General features: G+C 27.1%; 2 protein-coding genes across 2 annotated transcripts; one reads left to right on the forward strand and one right to left on the reverse strand.

The window, feature by feature from the left end:
* The first annotated feature begins 8,913 nt into the window (after positions 1 to 8,913).
* On the forward strand, positions 8,914 to 12,448 carry LOC113852027 (high affinity sulfate transporter 2). Its single transcript, XM_027482288.1, has 13 exons — positions 8,914 to 9,252; positions 9,356 to 9,404; positions 9,495 to 9,699; positions 9,799 to 9,973; positions 10,064 to 10,129; positions 10,224 to 10,337; positions 10,412 to 10,528; positions 10,612 to 10,738; positions 10,859 to 11,145; positions 11,229 to 11,419; positions 11,767 to 11,852; positions 11,940 to 12,016; positions 12,305 to 12,448. Exons 1-13 carry the CDS (start codon positions 8,914 to 8,916, stop codon positions 12,446 to 12,448), a joined length of 1,977 nt encoding a protein of 658 aa, XP_027338089.1.
* Positions 12,449 to 17,722: 5,274 nt separating this feature from the next.
* On the reverse strand, positions 17,723 to 18,238 carry LOC113853227 (chaperone protein dnaJ 20, chloroplastic-like). Its single transcript, XM_027483728.1, has one exon. The coding sequence runs from the start codon at positions 18,236 to 18,238 to the stop codon at positions 17,723 to 17,725; it is 516 nt and encodes a 171-aa protein (XP_027339529.1).
* Positions 18,239 to 22,171: the final 3,933 nt, after the last annotated feature.

Below are 22,171 nucleotides of genomic sequence, written 5' to 3' on the forward strand. Positions count from 1 at the left end.
TTTATTTTATTTTGTGTAAGAAATTTATAGACTTGTTATACATATTTTACTTGATATTTATTCTTGATTTTAACCTAATATTTATGTTAGAAGACTTTTTATAATTATCATTGATAGTTTCTTGTTTGATTCTTGTAGTTAATTTTATTTTTTTGATAAGTCAAGGACTATAATTTGCATGTTTCTAAGATTGTCATATTTTTATGTGAATCATTATCCTTTAAATGTATATGTTAATGATCAACAAGTTCAATTTCTTCCATATGACTTTCCTATAGTTATACACCAATATCGATTGAAAACTCACCAAATACTAGTGATCCAACAACTAAACACAATTCTATACAACCTTCTGTTTCATTCCCTCAAATCTAACAAATCTCAACATTTATTCTATATCATATGCCCATTCCCAAAACATTAATCCCTAAGAAGCCCACATACCACACATCATACTTACCACAAACCCATAGATTCATTAGCAATCACAAATAATCAATCTCAACATCAAATGTGATAAATTGTTATTTTGTTACTTTATCTATGAGATTTTAGCCTATTTTACCATTAAAATTGTTATTTTACTCTTTCAACTAGATAAATTTTCCTTAATTTTATTTTAGGTTAAATCATAGATAAAAGTTGTTGAAATAAGCAAACAATAAGTGAGTTTTGAATTTAAATTTTGAATCTTACAGAAAACATATCTTTTTGGAGATTAAATCATAACATTTTGAAGTTATATCTTTTTGGAAGTTAAATCATATATTTTTAGAGTCACATTTCTTTGTAGGCCATTGGATTTTACATTCTATATAAAAGGCCTTACTAACTATCCATCTCCTCCATCTCCTTTTTTCCTTCATAACATAGTTGTGTTTCCGTTAGATTAGATTAGCCACAAAGGTTTTTCTTTTCTTATTATTTGTTATTATGTATATTTTGTGTTTTTAGTTATCTTTACGTTCATCTTTATGACTATATGTAACTAAATACCTTCTGCCATGAGATTAAGGTGAATTCTTACCATATAATCCATTTTGAAATTCAATTTAATTTTATAATATTAGTGTTATTTGTTAATTAAAATTACCTATTTGTTATTATTTATATTCTTAAATTGATCACTCAAGAGTAAATCTTAGTTAATTGATAAGCGATCGTACCATTAATAGGTTAATGAAACTAGAAGGTAATTTAGATTTAGGAGTTAAAGATCAATTTATCACATATACTTCTAATCAGTTAATTGAATTTAATAAATCTAATATTTCTTAATGTTGTTATTTATTTGTTGCTATCTATAATCATTAGGACATCATATAGATAAAAAAAATTGCCATTATTACATGATCATTATGTAATGGTAATGATTGATTAGATGATTAATAATTACTTTAATACAATTGAATTGAAGAACATATAAGTAATCATAAGAAAAAATCAAAGTCTATGTCTTTTATTCATATTAAAACAACTTTGTGATTTCTCTACTTTTCTATTTTTTTTTTTAATTTCAAACTCTATTTTGATCTTAACTTTCAAAACTCTTGAATTTGGTTAACATTTGAGGAACAAGAGCAATAATTTTTTTTATAATATAGTCTTCGTAGGAATGATATTTGCAATGTTTAAAATAGTTGTTTTATTACAATTAGTGAGTATACTTAGTTGAAAACTTTTTGAAAAGTTAAATTTGCCAACATAAGAAAACTCACTAACATCACCATTTCATTCCCATAAAATATTAAGGGAATGTTAGATTTAGAAGAAAACTTCTAATTTAAAGAAAAACTACATATATTAAAAGAGAGGTTGAGAGTCATTAAAAGGAACAATTATGACATTAGAAAAGTTGTATATTTTTTCTTGGTTTTAGATATGATAATTCTCTTGAATTTCAAGATACCTGAGTCTAAGAAATATAAAGACATTATTTGTCCAAAAAGTTATTTGATAATGTATTATAAAAAGATGATGTCACATGCCGATGATGACAAATTAATAATCCATTTTTTTAAAGATAAATTGATTGGGACAATTCTGAGTTGGTATATTCACCTTGAACATACTTGTATTTGGTATTGAAAAGATTTGATTGATGCTTCCATAAAATAATGCAAGTACAATATTGATATAGCCCTGGACCGGTTGGTGTTACAGAATATGTCAAAGAGAGATGATGATACTTTTAAAGAATGCCTTCATGGGTGGTGAGAAGTGGGAGCTCAAGTAGAACGTCCTCTATTAGAGAAAAAAAATTGTGTCAACATTCATAGACCTAAACAATGTTAATAAGGAAGAAAAAAATTGAGATATTGGTTGTAAAATACATATAAAAGGCAATGCTTATTTGCTATGAAAAAAAAAAAGGTCAAAGAGAAGCATATACCCAAGAAGAGGCTAAGAAAGAATATGACATTAAGATGTCTCAATAAGAGGTTGACTACTAAGGACAAATAAAAACAAAATGAAGTTGAGAAAAGAGAAACAAAGAATATATGAAAGGAGGAATAGGCACTAGAGCAAGAGTAAAGGAGAGCATGAAAGAAAAGGAGAGAGTTGCAAAGAGTGAAAAAGCTTGCAAAGAAGCCTATTAAAAAATGCACCTAAAGAGATAAAAAAACGTTAAAAAGGGAAAAAAAAAAAAAAAGAAAGTCACAAGGAAACATATCAATGTGGTTATGAAGATGATTCATATCCAAATGTTAATGCTATTAGTTTTCAAGAATTTGTTCATAGGACCACTTTTCATGAGGCTAAATCTATTGAGATGAGGAATGATTCTTGGATGTCTTAAGAGTTGAAGACTCACACAATTTTAAATGATGAAGCCATATCAAAAGATATATTTCTTGAATTCAATGAGCAGTCTGTATTTGGACATATAACATTGGAATTGAGGATGAAATTTGCAACATTGAAGACTTTTAAACAAAGGGTGAAGGATTACACAACTCAGTTGGGAAGAAAGATTAAATGGGTGAAGAATGACAAGATAAGGGCTTAGGAAAAATGCAAGAGTAATATATGTGATTGGGATATATATTGTGCCAAGAACAATGCTAGGCACAATTATTATATCAAGACATTCAACTTAGAGCACACATATGGAAGGGTTTTTAATAATAGTGAAACTAACTATAGGGATGAGTTATTACAAAATTAGTAAATAAGTTGAGGAAGACCACAGACATGAAACATGAAAAAGTTTGCGATTACATAAAAGTCAAGTATGATGTTCAACTATAGGATAAATAAATATTTAGGTATTTGAAGAAGGCTAAGAAGATTGTTGAAGGGAGAGGAAAAGAATAGTCTAAAAAATGTGGAATTATTGTAGGGAGCTTTTGAAGTGCAATTTTGGATTCATTATAAAGATGGAGACAAAACACTTACCTAATAGTCTACCATAATTTAATTGACTTTATATATGTTAAGCAGGTTGTAAAAATGACTTCAAGACTAGTTGTAGACCATTAATTAGTCTTGATAAGGCCTTTTTAAAGGATTATTATGGAGCATATTTTCTTTGTGTTGTTAGTCAAGTTGTAAGCAACTATATTTGGGTTATACCATATGTAGTGGTTGACATGGAGAACCAAAATAATTAGAAATGGTTTCTAACACTATTATATACAGACTTAGGAGACTACAAACAACATTAATGGAGTTTTATTTTTGACATGTTAAATAAAATAATCATTTATATTAATAAAATAATCATTTTTTATTTTTTAAGTGAAGATATTTATTTATTTAATATATGAGTTATTAATTTAATTATTATAAATTTTTTATATATAACAAATTTTTGTAAATTGATAAATTTATGCTAAACTCCTGTACATTATTCAAAACTCCTTTTTTTTAACCTTTTATTGACTCTACATACTTGATTTTACTAACTGTTACTGGATTACCGTTAAACACATCTGAGGAAAGAACAACATATTTTGCATAAAATAAGATATCAAAAATTAAAGCCACTTAATCTGTCTTTCTTGTATGATGAAATGGACTATTTTATCTTGAAATTCACAATAATAATTAGAGAAATCCTGTTGAGTCATTGACACCATTCTCTCTTCCTCTTTCCCTCTCTATATTGTGAAACCCAACATTTAAAATTGCATTGGCATAGTACATTATGGAATTATGAATGAAACCTAAAAGGAAAACAACAACAAATGAATACAATTATAAATTAAGAGAGACATCGAAGAAAAAATCAACAACATATATCCAAAACCCTCCTTTCAATCTTCCATTCATGTCTAAATTAAGAATCAGAATCTGATATGAACTTTGCTCAATAAGCACCTAGGTTCAGGTTGGTAATCATCATTATTATTTAATTCTCACCAGCACAAACAGACTCAGAAGAGTTTTAAATTAATGTTCCGTGTATGATAAATCAATAGATTTTACAATATATATATTTATATTCCTCTATTATCTTTAACCTGAAAATGAAATGATCATTTTCTATTGCTGTTTTTGGTGTTATAGGGGGTTTTCGATCTTCATAAGAAGCTGACATCTATTATAGCTTATATATGGGACCATTTTTGGTTAATGGATCGTTTGTTTGATAAAATAATTGTTTCATATGTTTATAAAATATTTGTGATTTTTTTATCAAGTCTGTTTGAATAATTAAATATAGTAAACAACTAATAAACGACTTTTTCTATGTTTTCAATCAAATATGTAATTCAAACTCTATTTGAAGTTAACGGAGAACACACAAACTTAACAGCAACTATATATGCATATCTATACTTAGAATGCATGTTCAGCTGTTTTGTGTTAGTGAGAGATTCCAAAAAGTTAGCATAAGCAAATTCAAATTAAAAGCTGATGAATGAGTGAATGAATAGTTTAGTTCAACCGAAGAAGAACAAAGGGAGGAAGCGAAGCTCCAAACATGAGGCGGTAAGATCGAAATTTACTTGTGCTTTACAGTCTTCAGCATTTATGTTCTTTCCCTTCTCTTAAAGCCTATCATTTCTTGTATGCACCTTCATCAATTGGACTCACCATATGGAATGTGAGCTTTTACTCAACCTAATCATTTTTCTTATTTTAAGAATTGGAGTCATTTTTGTTATTTTCACACAACTAAATGTGTGAAAATTGTGAGGCCAACGTGGGAAACAGGGCCTCGTGCGTGGGTTGGGTTCGTACGTATCTCAGAACGAGGTTGTTGGCTCCGTCAACTCGTTCCACCTCCGGGGAACACTACTCTCCCTCCACGTTTCTTTTTATTCCATTTTGCTTTACACCATTAAAATTAAAATATTTCTTTTAAATATTATTATTATTTATAAGAAAAATATTTATTTAGGGCTGTTTGTTTTTGTTTTATTTTTTAATTTTTAAAAATTGTGTTTCTTAAAATTACAAATAAAATTTATTTAAAAATATTTTTAAAAACACAAAACAAACAAGCTCTAACTTTTCAATTTTTTTTTGTTTTTTGAACAGGTATTAAGAAAACAAAATATAATTCATTAAGTAAAAATCAAACAAATTGTTTGGGTTACGTAACCTCTTAATCATGCGATTAAATAACCCAAAGATTCCTTAACTATGAAATATTATCTAGTATTTTAAAAATATTAATTAATATTTACTTTATAAAAATAATAATGACAAAGTGGATCATTATAAAAAGCTCGATGATTGATAAATAAAATTGTGACTTAATCATAAAAGAAGAGAACAATGAACTATGGCGTGGCGATTGCTGAGAAACCAAAACTAAACTTTAATTAGGACTACGTCTCAGGATATTCAATGAATGTGGACATCGTATTATTGAATTCACCCACAAACAAGGTAAAAAAGTTTTCTCAACCTTTTAAATTTGTTTATAACAAACACGTATTCTGTTTATTATATAAATATTTTAAAATATATGTAAATATGAAAATATAAATTTAAAAGATACTAATCCAATTAATAAAATATTATTTTGAATTAAACAAATAAAATACATGCATTTAAAATATTATGTTCTAAAAAATCTCATAATTAAATTTGATTTAATTAACATAAAATCATTTTACTAATGACTACAAGTGTCTCATTATATTCGGTGTGGATTGAAAAAACTAATCATTAATTAAATAAATTAAGAAGATAAAAATTATTAATGAATTAAATATTAACTAATTAAAATAAAGAAAACCTAAAATAGAAAAGAGAAAACTCAGGTTTAACAAAAACTTTAAATGAGGGATATAAGAATAAAGAAAATAATGGTAATGCATGTCTTCATGTCTTGCATCATCAAAATTCAAAAGCAATATTTTCCTTTTGTTTAACAACCAAATAAACATAATCATTTTTCCGTCTTCTTTGACCACATTATAAAGCGGAACTTGCAAAACTTGCCTGCATCTTCAGCCACGATGTGGTCGAAATCTTTACTCTCTATCTGGGAAATTTCTTGGTTATCTTACATTATTAATTTATTAAAATTAATAAACATAATTATATAAACTTATAATAATCAATAGTCAAATAAATATTTCATACATTAAATTAATAATATTTCTAGTTATATAAATAATAAATAAATAATTTAATACTACAAATCTCATAATAAAATAATAATAATTTATTGATTTAAAAATAAATTTTATTTTTTAATTTTAAAAATAATGATCGTTATTCTTATAAATAGAATTAGAGAAAATAATAAATAAAGACGGATGTTTTTACAGTCCTCTTTCTGTATTTTATTTATAAGCCAGAGTGTATATTTTTTAATCATATATTCTATTATTACTTTGTATTTCAACTCATATATATGCATAAATAAGTAAGGGTGATAGAAAGGAGTATACTATCCGTAAATAAAACAAATGCCAAAATGAAGTTGACGAGTAATATATATAAAGTATGCCATCTGGTGACATTAGTTTTATTACTTCAACATACAAGATTAATAATAATAATAATAAATTCATGAATATTATATATAGGTGCTTACGAAAGTAACGAAATAATTAAAAAAAATCTGCATCTTGGATACTTGTTTAGTTCAATATAATTTTTTGTCAGAGTTTTGTTGAGAAAAAAATATATATTTATAAAATAATAATACAACTTTATTAATAAAAACTTTTAATATTAATTTAAACATATCAAAATAATACTTATTACGTTTAAATATCTTTTAATAAAAAAATTAATATTAATTATTTAAACTCAACTATGTTGAAGTATATTTTTTATAATAATAATAATAATGATCCAATTAACTATACCTTTAAGTATAACAACATATGAATGTGGATCTATTCTCTCTAATTCTATCGTTTTATAATTGAAGATTATGGTATCCAACTTTTCAAGACCACTTGAAATCAGTGTGTTTTATTAATTATTAAATATAATCAACTTTTGTGTATTTATTCTGAAATAAAGGCAGTAAATATATAATAACTGGTTTGCATCACGAAACAGCTACAAACCCCAGCTTTGCTTTCATGGTGCCGCTATCGCATGTTTAAAAATTAGCATTCAACGACTGCACTCCTTTCATATCATAGCTTACACTGAAATTCAACCCTTTCAACTTTTCACGAACTTGGACACAATCAAGGCTCCATTCATACAGTGTCTCTGCGTATTAATTAAATGTTTGGGTTTTCTCAATTTAGAAAAATATTTTATTTTATTTTTTATAAACTCTGCTAACAAAACTTCAATCATATTTATTTCAACTGTAAACGAGTATTATTATATCTGTTTGTAAGTAAAAAGAATTGTAAAAAATTTTATGGAACATTCAGAATTATTAATGAGATATTAAAAATTTTATCTGCATAAAGATTGCTTCAGATTTAAAATAAAAAAAATTATTATGAAAGTAATATATTTATTTTAAAAAAAAATTGATCATTCGTTTAAAATACAACTCTTAAAAACTTAAATTAAGCAAATAATACACAAATGATAATAATAAAAAAATATAATTAATCTTAATTTTTAGCTTAAATTTATTTATTCAATTAAATAAATAGGTTTAATCGAGCGTGAGACAAATTTAAATACATCAGGATAATTAGCTCATTTTTCTCCTATTCCAAGAACCTTTAACGTTTGTTTTTTATATAGATTTTAACTTATAACTATCTGATACCGATTTCGAGTAAGAGAAATTAGAATTATTATGGAAATTGAAGTGAAATGCTGCTTTATTCTTTGGTTCAGTCATTTTCTAACTCATTGCACGATCACTTGTCTCTACCTCAACTACGAGTCTACTACATTCATTGAATGGCTAGCTAGCATGTAACATTCGAGAAGAAAGAAACCGAAGACACTCCCACCCAATGGGTAAATTAGTAATGGAGAATTTTGGTCAACTGCAATAATTAAGCGTATCAAGGTGTCATTTTTCTGCAAAATCTTTAGCCCATATTAGAACAATATGTTTTTCTCATAACCCCGTTAATTTATATGTTCTCATTTAACCTTTCCGCCCACCCACTTAAACAATGAAGAAATTGTAGAACCGTTTGTCCACTAAATCTTAAAGAATATCAAATTGGTATGGTTGACTTGGATTAATAACAGAACTATATTTTGTTAAATTAAGCACTAGCCTTATATTTCACATAAGGTACATTTTTCATAACATTTCTCATTTCTGACGCTATATATATGCTTTAGCTTTGTCACAAAAACAACAAGTTTGTGGGGTATTTGCTCTTGCAACATCATTTGGTACTCTCCCTTTGTCTTTTCATTTCAAGTATATTCTTTATCTAACTTAGACTGAGATACTGACATGATTCCTTTTAAGTTAATCTTGGCATGATAAAATGTGACCATGCAGCATTTCAAGTTGCTTTTTGTAGATAACACTGTGTTCCTTACTTTGCAGGTTATTAAATGAGTCAGCGTGTGAGTGACGAGGTTGTGGCAAAGGCCATGGGGGAAACAAGAAGTGGGCCTTCTTCACGTAGACATGGAGATACTTTGCCACATATTCACAAGGTGGGAGCACCTCCTAAGCAGACACTTTTCCAAGAGATAAAACATTCTGTCATAGAGACTTTCTTCTCAGACAACCCCTTTGAAAAATTTAAGGATCAAACCAAGTCTAGAAAGTTTGTTCTAGGCCTTCAATCTGTCTTTCCCATTTTTGACTGGGGGAGAGGTTATGATCTTAAGAAATTCAGAGGTGATTTGGTTGCTGGACTCACCATTGCAAGTCTTTGTATACCTCAGGTAAGTAGTAACTTTTGAATGATATTGTATGTATATTTATTTATCTCATAAATATTCGTATGTTTTTTCGATGCTTACTTCTTAAAATATGAATGCATGGCAGGACATTGCATACGCAAAGCTTGCAAATTTGGACCCCCAATATGCACTATGTGAGCATCTTGATTTATTTTAAGGCAAATTGGACACGTTATTAGTTCTTCAGTTACATTATATGACTTGCTTTCCTTCACTTTGCGCAGATAGCAGTTTTGTGACTCCTCTTGTGTATGCTTTCATGGGAAGCTCAAGAGATATTGCCATAGGACCCGTAGCTGTGGTGTCCCTCTTGCTTGGATCTTTGCTTTCAGATGAGATTAGTGACACCACAAGTCATGATTACCTGCGTCTAGCCTTTACTGCCACCTTCTTTGCTGGAATCACTCAAATGACACTTGGAGTTTTCAGGTGTTGTACTGTTGGGTTGGTATATGATTATCATGCATTGTTCTTTCTTGCTTTGTCTAAATACTTTTTTGTGTTGCAATCTATGTGTGAATTTTTCAGGCTTGGTTTCTTAATTGACTTCCTTTCTCATGCTGCCATTGTGGGATTCATGGGTGGAGCTGCCATTACTATTGCATTACAACAGCTTAAAGGTTTTCTTGGCATAAAAAATTTCACTAAGAAAACGGATATTGTCTCTGTCATGCGCTCAGTTTGGAGTACAGTGCACCATGGGGTAAAGCTTCATTTTGTTTAGAAATTCTCTCAGTATAGATGAAAAAGTAAAATGGGGTTCACAAACATTTGCGTTAATCTTTTCTTGCAGTGGAATTGGGAGACAATTGTCATTGGAACAGCATTCTTGGTCTTCCTTCTTACAACTAAGTATATTGTAAGAATGCCACCAACCACTTATCTTCCTTTTGATTTCTTTTTCCTTTCCTTTAGAACTTTCATTATCATAACTGTGCTGTTGTAATGGACAGGCTAAAAAGAACAAGAAACTCTTTTGGGTGGCCGCAATTTCTCCAATGATTTCTCTTATAGTGTCTACCTTTTTTGTCTACATTACCAGGGCTGACAAAAGAGGAGTATCGATTGTAAGTAGCATAAAATCGATTGAATACTTTAAAACAAAACTAAGCACTATGAAACTGAAAGTATGGTATTTCAGGTGAAACATATTAAGAAGGGTTTGAATCCATCATCTGCTAGTGAGATTTTTTTCAATGGAAAATATCTGGGTGCTGGTGTTAGGATTGGTGTGATATCTGGTATGATAGCACTCACGGTAAGAAAATTTTGCTGTTGACTCCTCACCCCTTTTCTTTCCTTTCTGTGATTGAGACTTGAGCCAAAGTTGTTGTACTTTAGGAAGCTGTAGCAATTGGGAGAACATTTGCTGCCATGAAAGACTATTCACTGGATGGTAACAAAGAAATGGTAGCAATGGGAACAATGAACGTTATTGGTTCACTTACATCTTGTTATGTGACTACAGGTACAATTACAAAAAAGATGACTTACTCAAATCATGTTTTAGCCTCTGCTAGAAAACTTGTAAAACTTTTTGCCTATCCTATCACCTTCATCTTAATAAGCATTTGTGATGTTTATGCAGGATCTTTTTCTCGTTCAGCAGTGAATTACATGGCTGGTTGTAAAACTGCTGTATCAAACATCATAATGTCCATAGTTTTGTTACTAACATTGATACTCATTACACCACTGTTTAAGTACACTCCAAATGCGGTGCTTGCTTCAATTATAATAGCTGCTGTGATTAACCTCGTGAACATTGAAGCAGTTATTCTGCTGTGGAAGATAGACAAATTTGATTTTGTGGCTTGCATGGGAGCCTTCTTTGGTGTGGTCTTCAAAAGTGTTGAGATTGGCCTTCTAATTGCGGTAATAAAAAAATCAACCATTTTTGCGTATTCAATTTGCCCCACCTTAGTATTTTTAATATTTACTTAACCTTATTTATGAAGGTGGCTATATCTTTTGCCAAAATCCTTTTGCAAGTGACAAGGCCAAGGACTGCAGTACTAGGGAAACTTCCAGGAACTACTATTTACAGGAACATCCAGCAATACCCCAAAGCGACCCAGATTACTGGGATGCTGATTATAAGGGTTGACTCTGCAATCTACTTCTCAAACTCCAACTATATAAAGGAGAGGTAATTAACTTCTATCCCTGAAAATTATGTGTGTGCATGTAGAATTGTACACCCATAATTTTAAATGGTAACTATAAATGGCTAATATGACAACTAAAGAACCTTGAGCAGTCTGTTGGAAATTGGACACAGTTATTCCTCTGATCCTAACAAACCTAATGCCATATATGCCTTAGCATTTGCTTATGTTTTATTTCTAAAAATTGTATTGAAATTTGAACCATGACCCTTGAGACATAATATTATCTTCAAGATTGTAGATACTCCCAGATCAAGATTAGGAAAGTGTAGATTGTGGTTTCACTTGATTGAATTGAGCTATTGAATAATTCAATCATAATTTTCAGAATTTTAAGATGGCTGACTGACGAAGAAGCCCAAAGGACCAGTAGTGGATTGCCCAGTATACAGTATCTCATTATTGAAATGTCACGTAAGGCTTTTTTATGAAATCCTTTCATCCTGTTTTCCATGTTAAATTTTGATGAATGAACTTATTCACGCCACCATATTCTTGCAGCTGTTACCGATATTGACACTAGTGGCATCCACGCCTTTGAAGAATTATACAAGAACCTTCAGAAAAGAGAAGTCCAGGTAATGCATAATCACAGAATTCAACACTTTATACATCAGTAGAAATTTCTAATTACTATAGTAATTCTACTGGAAAAATCTCTAGTTACAAATCAAGCTTTGTCCTGGCGTCTTAAAATTAGCCACAAATGTTTGTAACATAGCTTAGTCAATTAATTAATCAAATGACTTGGTTGTGAGCAAACAATATCATCAATAATGATATTATTATTATTATTATTATTGTGTAATACAAAACAACTAGTAATAAATAATTGTGATGAAATTCATTCTATGCTTTATTCCCAGATTATCTTGGCAAACCCGGGGCCCATTGTAATGGAGAAGCTCCACGCATCCAAGTTAACAGACATAATTGGTCAAGATAAAATATTTCTAACAGTGGCTGATGCTGTTTCAATTTTTGGTCCAAAGGGTGAAGAAGTAGTATGAAGAAAATTAGAAAATAACCGTTGAAATCAAAGATGTTGTAAGTGGGAAGCTGTTCAGGGAGCTCATTAGAAAGCTAATGAGAAGAGGGTCATGTAGATTTGTCATTGGTATTTTCGTTTGATTCTCTTCGATTTATAGCCCCAGTTGATGTATACAAATCAAGAGAGAAAACAATATGTTATGCTTTTATTATACTTCGGATTTAACTGTTTTTATCTTACTTATTTTCTTTATAATATATGCTCAATGATTGCAAAACAAAGATAAAAATGACTTCATGATTTGATGGACTAAGTTATAATGGAGTTTACCTTCCTTGATGTCCTACGCTTACCACTAGAATAGCAATGACATTCTGCAATCATCATCAGCAAATTATAGAATTAATAATAATGCTCAAACTCTTATTTAATATTTCTACCTCTTTCACTTCAATTTTCTTTTTCATTATATATATATATATATATATATATATATATATATATATATCATCTCTCTATTTCTCACTTAGTATATGCATATAGTGTTGTATTAGAATTTTCTTAAGTTCATGACATTACAGAATAATCTTTCTGTGATAGGCATTTAGAATGTGAAAATGTTTAGGGCTTGTTTTATTTTTCGTTTTTAAAAATGATCTTTTCGTTTTAAAAGTAAAAAATAAAATAAAATAAAACTTGTTTATTAACGTGATTCTTAAAAACTATTTTCTAAAAATATTTTGTATTTTTATTTTTAATATAATACGTAATAAATTTTACATGAATTTGTTTGTTTAAAAAAATTAAATTAACAAATAAGTTTTATTTTTATTTATTCTTAAAAATAGTTTTAAAAATTAAAAGTGAAAACAAACAAGTCTTAACGCTTGTTTGTTTTCTCTTTTTAAATATAATTTTTTATTCTTAAAAATAAAAAAACTTATTTGTTAATATAAGTTTCTAAAATTATTTTTTATTTTTAGTTTTTAAAATTGAAAGATAGAATTACTTTTTGTTTTTAGTTTTTAAAATTGAAAAATAGAATTACTATTTGTTAATATAAGGTGTTTTTGTTTTTATGTTTTTATTTCTCTTTTTAAATCTAATAAAAGCTTAACTAAAAGTAGTTTTAAAAATTAAGTTATCAAACAAATATTATTTTTATTTGTTTTCTTAAAAATAATTTTATAAAATAATTTTAAAATATAATTTTTAAAAATTGAAGAACAAAATTAAATCAAATAAACTCTTAGAATGGCATCTCTTCATCTTTCTGAGAGACAAGTTTTCTATTAAAGCCCCGTTGATAAATTTCTTTGGGCTGTCATGTTACATCAGTTATACTAAAACTTGCTTTAGTATGACCTAATATAGAAAAAAATATATTATTATTTTTTAAAACAATTATTCTAAAACTTAGTTAACCTTCCTGAAAAAGAAGGTATTCAATTTCATATTAAATACCTACATTAAATTATAGTTTCATTGTTTATGTATGTAAATTTCAACCCCTCCCTCACTCACTTATTTTGATAAATGTTGACCAATCAATCATATATAAATAATTAAGATTAAAATTAACTAATATTAATTTTAATTTTTATATATAGTCAAAATTTTGAACTTTGCCTATAAACTTATAACCGGTCTCAATTCTGGAAAAAAAATGAAAATAATTTAAAATTTAAAATTAAATTTGTGAAAACATTTTCTATAGAATGAATACACACTACATTTTTTGCTCTCATAAAAATAAAAATAAATAAGAATAATTTTTATTTAAGATACTCCATAGGTGAAGTGTGATTTAGATAGAGTAAAGCTATTTAAAAGATATTAAAAAAAATCTTTTGCTTTGCGTAAGCACTAAGAACTCTAAATATTGAAGTAATTTTTCATTTTGGGATCAATCATTACTTCAAATGTATACTATATTAATCAATTATTGCAAAATAATGGTTGAATGTTTAATGACTTAATCATGTTGTTTCGTTGCTTTCTCAAACAAATGATCTCATGTGTTTTTGTCACAAATAATTGTTTCCAAAAAGTATTTTAATAGAGCATATTATGGCAGACATATAAAATAAGAATAATTATGATTTTTAAAATTTGATAAAAATAATATTAACTAAATCGATAAACTTTAAAGTTAAACAGTAAATGTATAATTTCATATATATATATATATAAGATTAATTTTATTTATACTATATTCAACTGTCAATGTTCAATTTTTTTTTTCTAACGATATAATAAAGTATGTGACTCTAGCCAAATATAACAAAAGAAAACCATATGTTGAATAAGAAGCAACGTAAGTTTTGTTTATTTTAATAATGCGTTTCAGTCATAGACCGCAATACACATGTAACCTAAAGTCGTTTTTTAAAAGCAATTTTAATAATGAAAATAGAGTAGAAGTCAAATACAAAAAATATAAAAAATTAAGTATAATAAAAATATTTTTAAATTCTCTCAAATAAGTTATTTAAAATTATGCTTATTTAATATAAAATATATTTAGTTAAAATTTTATAATATTTTAAAACTCTTTTTTTACCATCCAAATACTTAAATTGTTAAATTTTAAAATATTCTCAAACACAACCTAAATATTTTTTTATCTAATATAAGTTGCAACTATATATTATGATTGTATATAAATTATTTCTTATACTTAATGAAAACGCACTTAAGAAAATGAGTGATTGTAAATTGTAGTTAAATATATGACTTGAACTTGTATCATATAGAAGGGGTGATTGTTTGATAAATAATTTATTTGATAAGTATGTTATTTTAATTATTACAAATTACTATTTATCATAGTCAATTATTAGGGATTACTCCTTGAATTGCCTTTATATGATAAAGGCTTTTAAAAGTCGTGTTGTCATATGTATCAGTCCTCGTGTAATTTATTACATAATATAAAATTTATATTTTTGATATATTTTAAATTGATTGACAATGTAAAATTTTTTTTATTGATAATGCACTAAAATTGAATTTTTTTCATAAAAGTCATCTCATTAAATTAAGAAATTGTTTCTGTTTAAACTAAACTATGTATTAAATATTTTTACTGGTTTATTCTCATTAAGGCATGTTTACCTTTTTAATATTAACTATTAACATCATATATGCATATATTAAAAAATAATAAGTTGTACTTATAATAATATTAAAAAACAAAGTTCTGTCTCTAAATTTAGTTGTACCTTTATTTAGAGACAGAACTTTTACGTCCCTAAATAAAGACAAAACTAAATTTTCTTCGCTAATACAATTGCGATGCTAATATTAGTAACAAAATATTTGTCTCTAATTCTGTCTCTAAATCTATCAGAGAAGAAAATTGGCATATTTAGAGACAAAATTTTGTCTTCTACATTCAATTTTTCTACCGGTGATCTTAATTCTCTTAGGAATTCTCTTAGAAATAAATAACTTGTCTAAATCAAAATAGAGATAATGATTAAAGAGATGTAGTTTAACATTATAAAAATACAAAAAAATCATTCTATTTAATTTTTGCTTAAATTATATTGTATTCACTTAAACTAATTTTATACCATTAATGATAAATATACAAATTTTATCAATATTTGCTTAAGTCATTATTTTTAACTTAAGCCAGATCAATTTTGCTTAAGTCATAATAATTTGGTTTAAGCAAAAATATGATATAACTTAAAAGCTTTCTTACTTAATCTTTGCTTAAGCCTGACTTTATTCGCTTAAGAGAATATTAAAAAATCTTGTGTGGCTTTAGCGAATTAATAACTGCTTAAGTGATATTCAACTATTGAGCTATTTTTTTACTGTAATTTTGCTTAAGCAAGGAAAATATGGCTTAAGCAACAATTGCATAAATTATGCAAAGCATATGTGACCAATGTGCAGGAATGGTATAGAGAAGACCTAAACTGATATTAAACAATCTATTAATCAATTTATCAATACAAAAGTTAATTTTTACGATGAGTTAAGACTAAGAGTAGATGTAAATGTTAATTTTGAAAATCATAAACTTCATACATATGGTTTACAAAAAACCTAGAGATTTAATATAATATTCAACGTTCTAATAATTCAAAAGTTATTTTTTATTATAAATTGAAACTATATCAATGCATGTAAATGCAAACCTTCTTAAAATCACCACATAGATATGATACATCCTAGATTTGCTTGGAAAAGATAAAAAAAATGACTATCAATATAACTGTTTAAAGATATAAAATAACAAGTTTTGTAAGTCTAAAGAGTAATTTTGCAAATTTTTACGAATGATTAAATCATAAATATATAAAAAAATAGTATTATTAAGTTATAGGTCAAATATTTAGACTGTTTATTTTTAAAAAATACATTTAACAGTTTAAAAAGACTCACTCACTCATGCATCACTTACTCGTTAACTCATGTCAGCATAATATATGCATTATTTTTTAATAATTTTTTCTTACTTTTAAATATTTAAACTAAACATAAAAGAATGAGGTTAACACAATTTCGTAAACTAAAGTAAATTTTTTTATTAGTCAATAATCAAGTGTGTTTTAAATACAAGATTAACAAAATTCAATCTCAAAAACTTAAATTAATAATTTTTTATTTTATATATTTATCTTTTATCATACGTTTAAATAAACGAATAAAATATCAATATTAATATTTTTATTATATTTTTTATTGTATATTAATTTTTATAAAATATTTTAAAAAAATTACTATCTTTAGAATATAAAACTATACTAAATATAAGTTTGCTTAAAAATATAACTTTCAGTTTTTTAAAATTTCATAACTTTTATATATTAGTATCTATAGTTCTATAGTAGACATTTACATTTTAGTTTTTACATAAATATATTTTTTTTTTGTTTTGATCTTGACTTTAATATTTTTTTAATGATAATAGTTAATACAAAAATATTTAGTTTTATAGAAATTAAATTGTAACCTTTTTTTATGTAGATCCCAAATGAACCTTGAATTTATAGCAGAGAATGTTCTTCAATTTTAAGAATGACTTGTGATTAAAGGTTAAAACCATAACTTAAACAACAAAGATTAATTAAATTGAATAAAAGATTGATATACATTTCCCCTTCCCCGTGTTCATGGCAGATACAAGTTAACATTAAAGTAATACCATACCCTTGATCTGCACATAAATGAAAGAATCAATTCGAAAATGTTGACCAATTCTTCAAGAATTTTACAAGAAAGAAATATCAATTGAATCATTGGGTAGGAGAGAAAGAAAAGTAGCGAGGATCTTTCATCTCATGTTTTGCGCCCTCATTCTATTGGCCCATGACCCCTCCTCCTTTTGTGCCGTACGTCGATGAGACCTTCTCTTCAACTCAGCCACTTGCTCCTGCCACCGCCACCTCCAACTCTCATCACCAACACCACTCATAATATTGCTTCTCAAACCCAATTCATGGTCATACTCAGCTCGAAGCCTTGGATTCGACAACGTCTCGTAAGCTGCATTCAGCTTCACAAACATCCTCGTTGACTCCTCTTTCTTGGAATCATCAAGGCACAAATCAGGATGGTACCGAAGCGCCATTGATCTATAAGCTTTCTTTATGTCATCCATGGTTGCACTTTTGGGACTCAAACACAATATCTTGTACAAGTTAGTGGTCTCGTCCACACCCCGAAGCTGTTTCGTGGCGCCGCATGAAACAGTAAACCGTGTACAAGGATTTTGGTGTTTATTTTTTAGTGGAAGGAAATTAAATGGCTTGGAAATGCTAAGGTTTGAGCTTAAGGATAGAACATCCATTTCTCTCTCTATTTGATCGATTGTCTCTGGTTTTGAGAATGTGGGGTATATAATAAGTTGAGACGCGAACTTGGACCTGTTTTTGTAACCTTATACTAATTACTTTTAATTAAGGAAAAATCTTTTAAACTTTACACAAAATGAAACTCTGATATTAAGTTATTCAAAGGCTACGCGGTTTCGTTATAGTTAGCTGCGTAATTCGTTTTCTTTTTGTTTTGGTTGAATTTGTCAGAAAGTTTTAACTTTATTGATAAGATATTAAAAATCGTGTCTTGTACGTGAGAGTGCGATACATAATAGGCACGCCCAAGGTATTTACCTGTATTATGTGCTCACATGAAACCAAAAAGCTAAACCAAGAAAGCACAAAAGTAAGTTCACACCTACATTTTCTGTATACTGTGGGTGGTAGTATAGTAGAACCTTCTGAACTACAGGACACTTAAGATAATTGTTTTAGCCTTTTATTTTATTTTATGCCTCATTTTTTTTATATATTTACTTTTTATAAATTATAATTTAAAAAATGAAGAATTATTAATTAATATAAGAAGTCGTTTTTAATAACGAATCTTTAAAATATCATGATAATGTGATATATTACTATTATATTATTTTTTGAATTATTTATCTTAAAAAAATTCTACATTTTTCTTTATTTTTTTTTATTCTTTTGGCAGTCTTGATTTATTATTGAAATTAACAATTCTGCATTAACAAGAGAAATTAAAATACTGATATATTACTATTTTTAAATAATTATTTTTCAACATTACTTGTAACATAATTAATTTTAGATGGAATTTAAATTTTAAAAAAGTTCTTTTGATAGTAAAAATCATTATAAGTATTTATCCATTAAAATTGAAATTTTAGAATTAATTATAAAATTTATAATTAATAATTTCAAAGTTCAAAAAATAATAAAAAATTTGGATAATTTATATTATAATAAGTGTTTTTTTTTAATTTTGTCTAAGATCTTAAAATCTTTGGGAACTGCCCTCTGGAAGAATGAGAGATATAAAAATAAAATAAAGACATAATTAATGATATAATAAAAAATAGAAAAACAAAATATAAATATAAAACTGTAGTTAGTTAAGAAAATCTTACAACCAATGTACTCCTTTATTGTGGGTCGTTGTGTAAAAATTGAAGAACTGAAATTTAATTACATGTAATATGTTATTATTGGATTTGGTAACATCAAAGTCTCAGCTGTTCAATTTTAATTTAACGACACACATTGATCAATTATATTGATGATACAGAATCTCCAATGCAACAATTGGGGTCTATTTCTTTTAATTATCTCCTTTAACGTAAAAAAGTTAGCTCAATTTTTGGGGATGAGTGTAAATAATTAATAGTAGTAAAATTTTATTAAAAAGAAATTATTTATTATATTTGTATAATTTTAATATAATAATTTTTTTTATAAAAAGTAATGTTTTTAAACATCTAAATTTGAGATTAAAAATCCCTGACTATAATTCTTTACAATAACATTGATATTAACGATTGAGAAATCTTGGCCAAAATTATTGGCAACTTCAAGCCTATTTATAAAGACGTTAGAACTTTGTCAATTGGTATAAGAAATGTTTTTCACCCTAAGCTTGATCTTTGTTTTTTCATTACATAAGTGTGTTTAAAGAAAGAATATTCATCCTCTCTTTAGAAAAAAAAATTAAAGATATATTTGTGAGTTGAGTTTTAAAAGAGCAGGAGATTTTAATAAATTTTTAAAATTAAAGAAATAAAATAATAAATTAGTTTTTAAATATTGTTTATTTATCTTAAATTTTTAGTAGATTTATTTTTCTTTTAATACCTAACTTTTAAACAAATCTAAAGAAGTTGTTTGGAAAGATAGATTATAAAAGAAAGAGACAAACAAATTTGATGTTAAAAAATCATATTTTGATATAATAATTAAAAATGAATATATACTTAACATATTAATCATATAAAAAATTCTAAAAAAATAAAAGTAGAAAAGTTCATTCCAAACCTAAAAAAAAACATATTAATTGGACAGGATATATTGGAAGAGAAGAAGAAAGAACATTAATTAAACACGTGATTCTGCTGTAGAATGTGAACAGGCACTAAAATCTAAAAGGAATGGCAGCCCTCTTTGACTGATACAACCGAGGTCATATGTTTTTTGCAATATCCGCCGGCAAAGTCAAAAGGTTGGCAATCAACGACACAAACTAAGTCCTAATAATACTTAGTATTTTAGCACCAAATTGCACCCTTCCTTTTTTCACACACAAATTAACTAATACTATGTTCAAGTCAAAATCATAAGAAAGAGATAACGTAAATTAAGAGAATCATTTTTATCGTCAAACTGTATATTTGTTTAAAAAAAGTTAGCAGGCCTTATTCCATCAAAAAAGGCTTTAATATTTTTATTAAATATTTCTTCTATTAAAGTTATAAAATAGAATACATGTTTTTTAATTATTAGTTGTTTATTCCCTAAAAAGCTAAAGTTAACATGTTCCTTTAGCAGCCACCAAGTACAGTGGAAGGTGACGAGGACAAAAGAGAGAGATTATAGTTGCGTTGTTGTGTCTTATTGCGAAAGTCCTTGGCTCATGGTACAACCAGCTCCAGGGAAAATACAGAGAAACTATTAGGGGTGTTTTGTTAAATAGTACGGTGAGTTACAGCTATATATTTTGAAACTTCAGGACAAATATAAAGGACATTGAAATTTTAGCTAGAATTGTTTAAGCAACTTATATAAATAATGATTTTTTGCTTTAATTGTAGACAGAAAAACATAACTAACAGTTTCTCTGTTCAAGTCCATACTCCTATTAATTTAATGAGCATTTTTATAATTTTTAATTAAAAAATATATATCAAAGAGGACTATGGTTCTAACATTTCTTATATAGAGATTAAGAAAGGATTTTTGCAAGTTAGAAAATGCAATGAAAAAGACAATTTGGACTTGCTAGCTTCATTTGGAATTGTAGCACATGATTGTTCTAGTTTTCTTGACACACTTTGTCTGCATAATGTAAGAGAAAAGTATTGTCTTTAGGTGTGGTATTTTCTCATTTAAGTTATCATTGTCTTGTGCAACTTCTGTAAAGAGGTGTTTTGAAGAATGGAAAGGTAAAAATGAAAGATTTTTTTAATTTAATGCTCATGAAAAAAAAAAATCTGATACAAGTTAAAATCGTGCTAAGGAGAACTCTTTACAGGCTGGGCCACTGGCACAACATATATAAGTTTGGGTGCCAAAAAACAAAGTGTGAAGGCACAAGTTTTGTTTTAAACCAACCATTTGTTCATATTTTGAAGCCATATTTCCCATAATAATTGGACAAGTCAAGAATCAATCATAATCTTGAGGAAATATATTTGAACCAACACACATGAAGTTTGTAATGGTTTCGGTCCCCTAACTTTCAGGTTGTAGACAACATCAATGCCAAACTATAAGTCGTGCTATTGCCTAGTGACTTTATATATATATATATATATATATATATATATATATATATATATATATTATATCAATAAAAAGTAAAAATAAAAATGTTTTTTTTAATAATTATAACCATACAAAAACCCTACACAAAATTTTTAAATATAAACAAACTTTTTTTACTTAAAATATTTTTGAAAGCTTAAATAAATGAGCCCCAAGTATACTCTTTTTTTTCCCCAGACTTTTTAGAAGAAAATTTGTTTTTCTTTATTATTTTAAAAGTATTAATTATTTTTTTTCTCCTTATTTTTATGCTCATAAAGGAGAGAGACACAATAGTTAAATTATAGAATATAAACAGAAGAGATAAAAAAGAAAATTTCAGAAGAACAATCAGCCTTTATCCCGGGAAGGAACATGTTAGATAGTGTACTTGTGGCTAATGAAGCAGTTGATTATGTGCGAAGGTA

The sequence above is a fragment of the Abrus precatorius genome, unplaced genomic scaffold (assembly GCF_003935025.1).
Source record: "Abrus precatorius isolate BTA unplaced genomic scaffold, Abrus_2018 Scaffold10, whole genome shotgun sequence".
Taxonomy (NCBI): Eukaryota; Viridiplantae; Streptophyta; class Magnoliopsida; order Fabales; family Fabaceae; genus Abrus; species Abrus precatorius.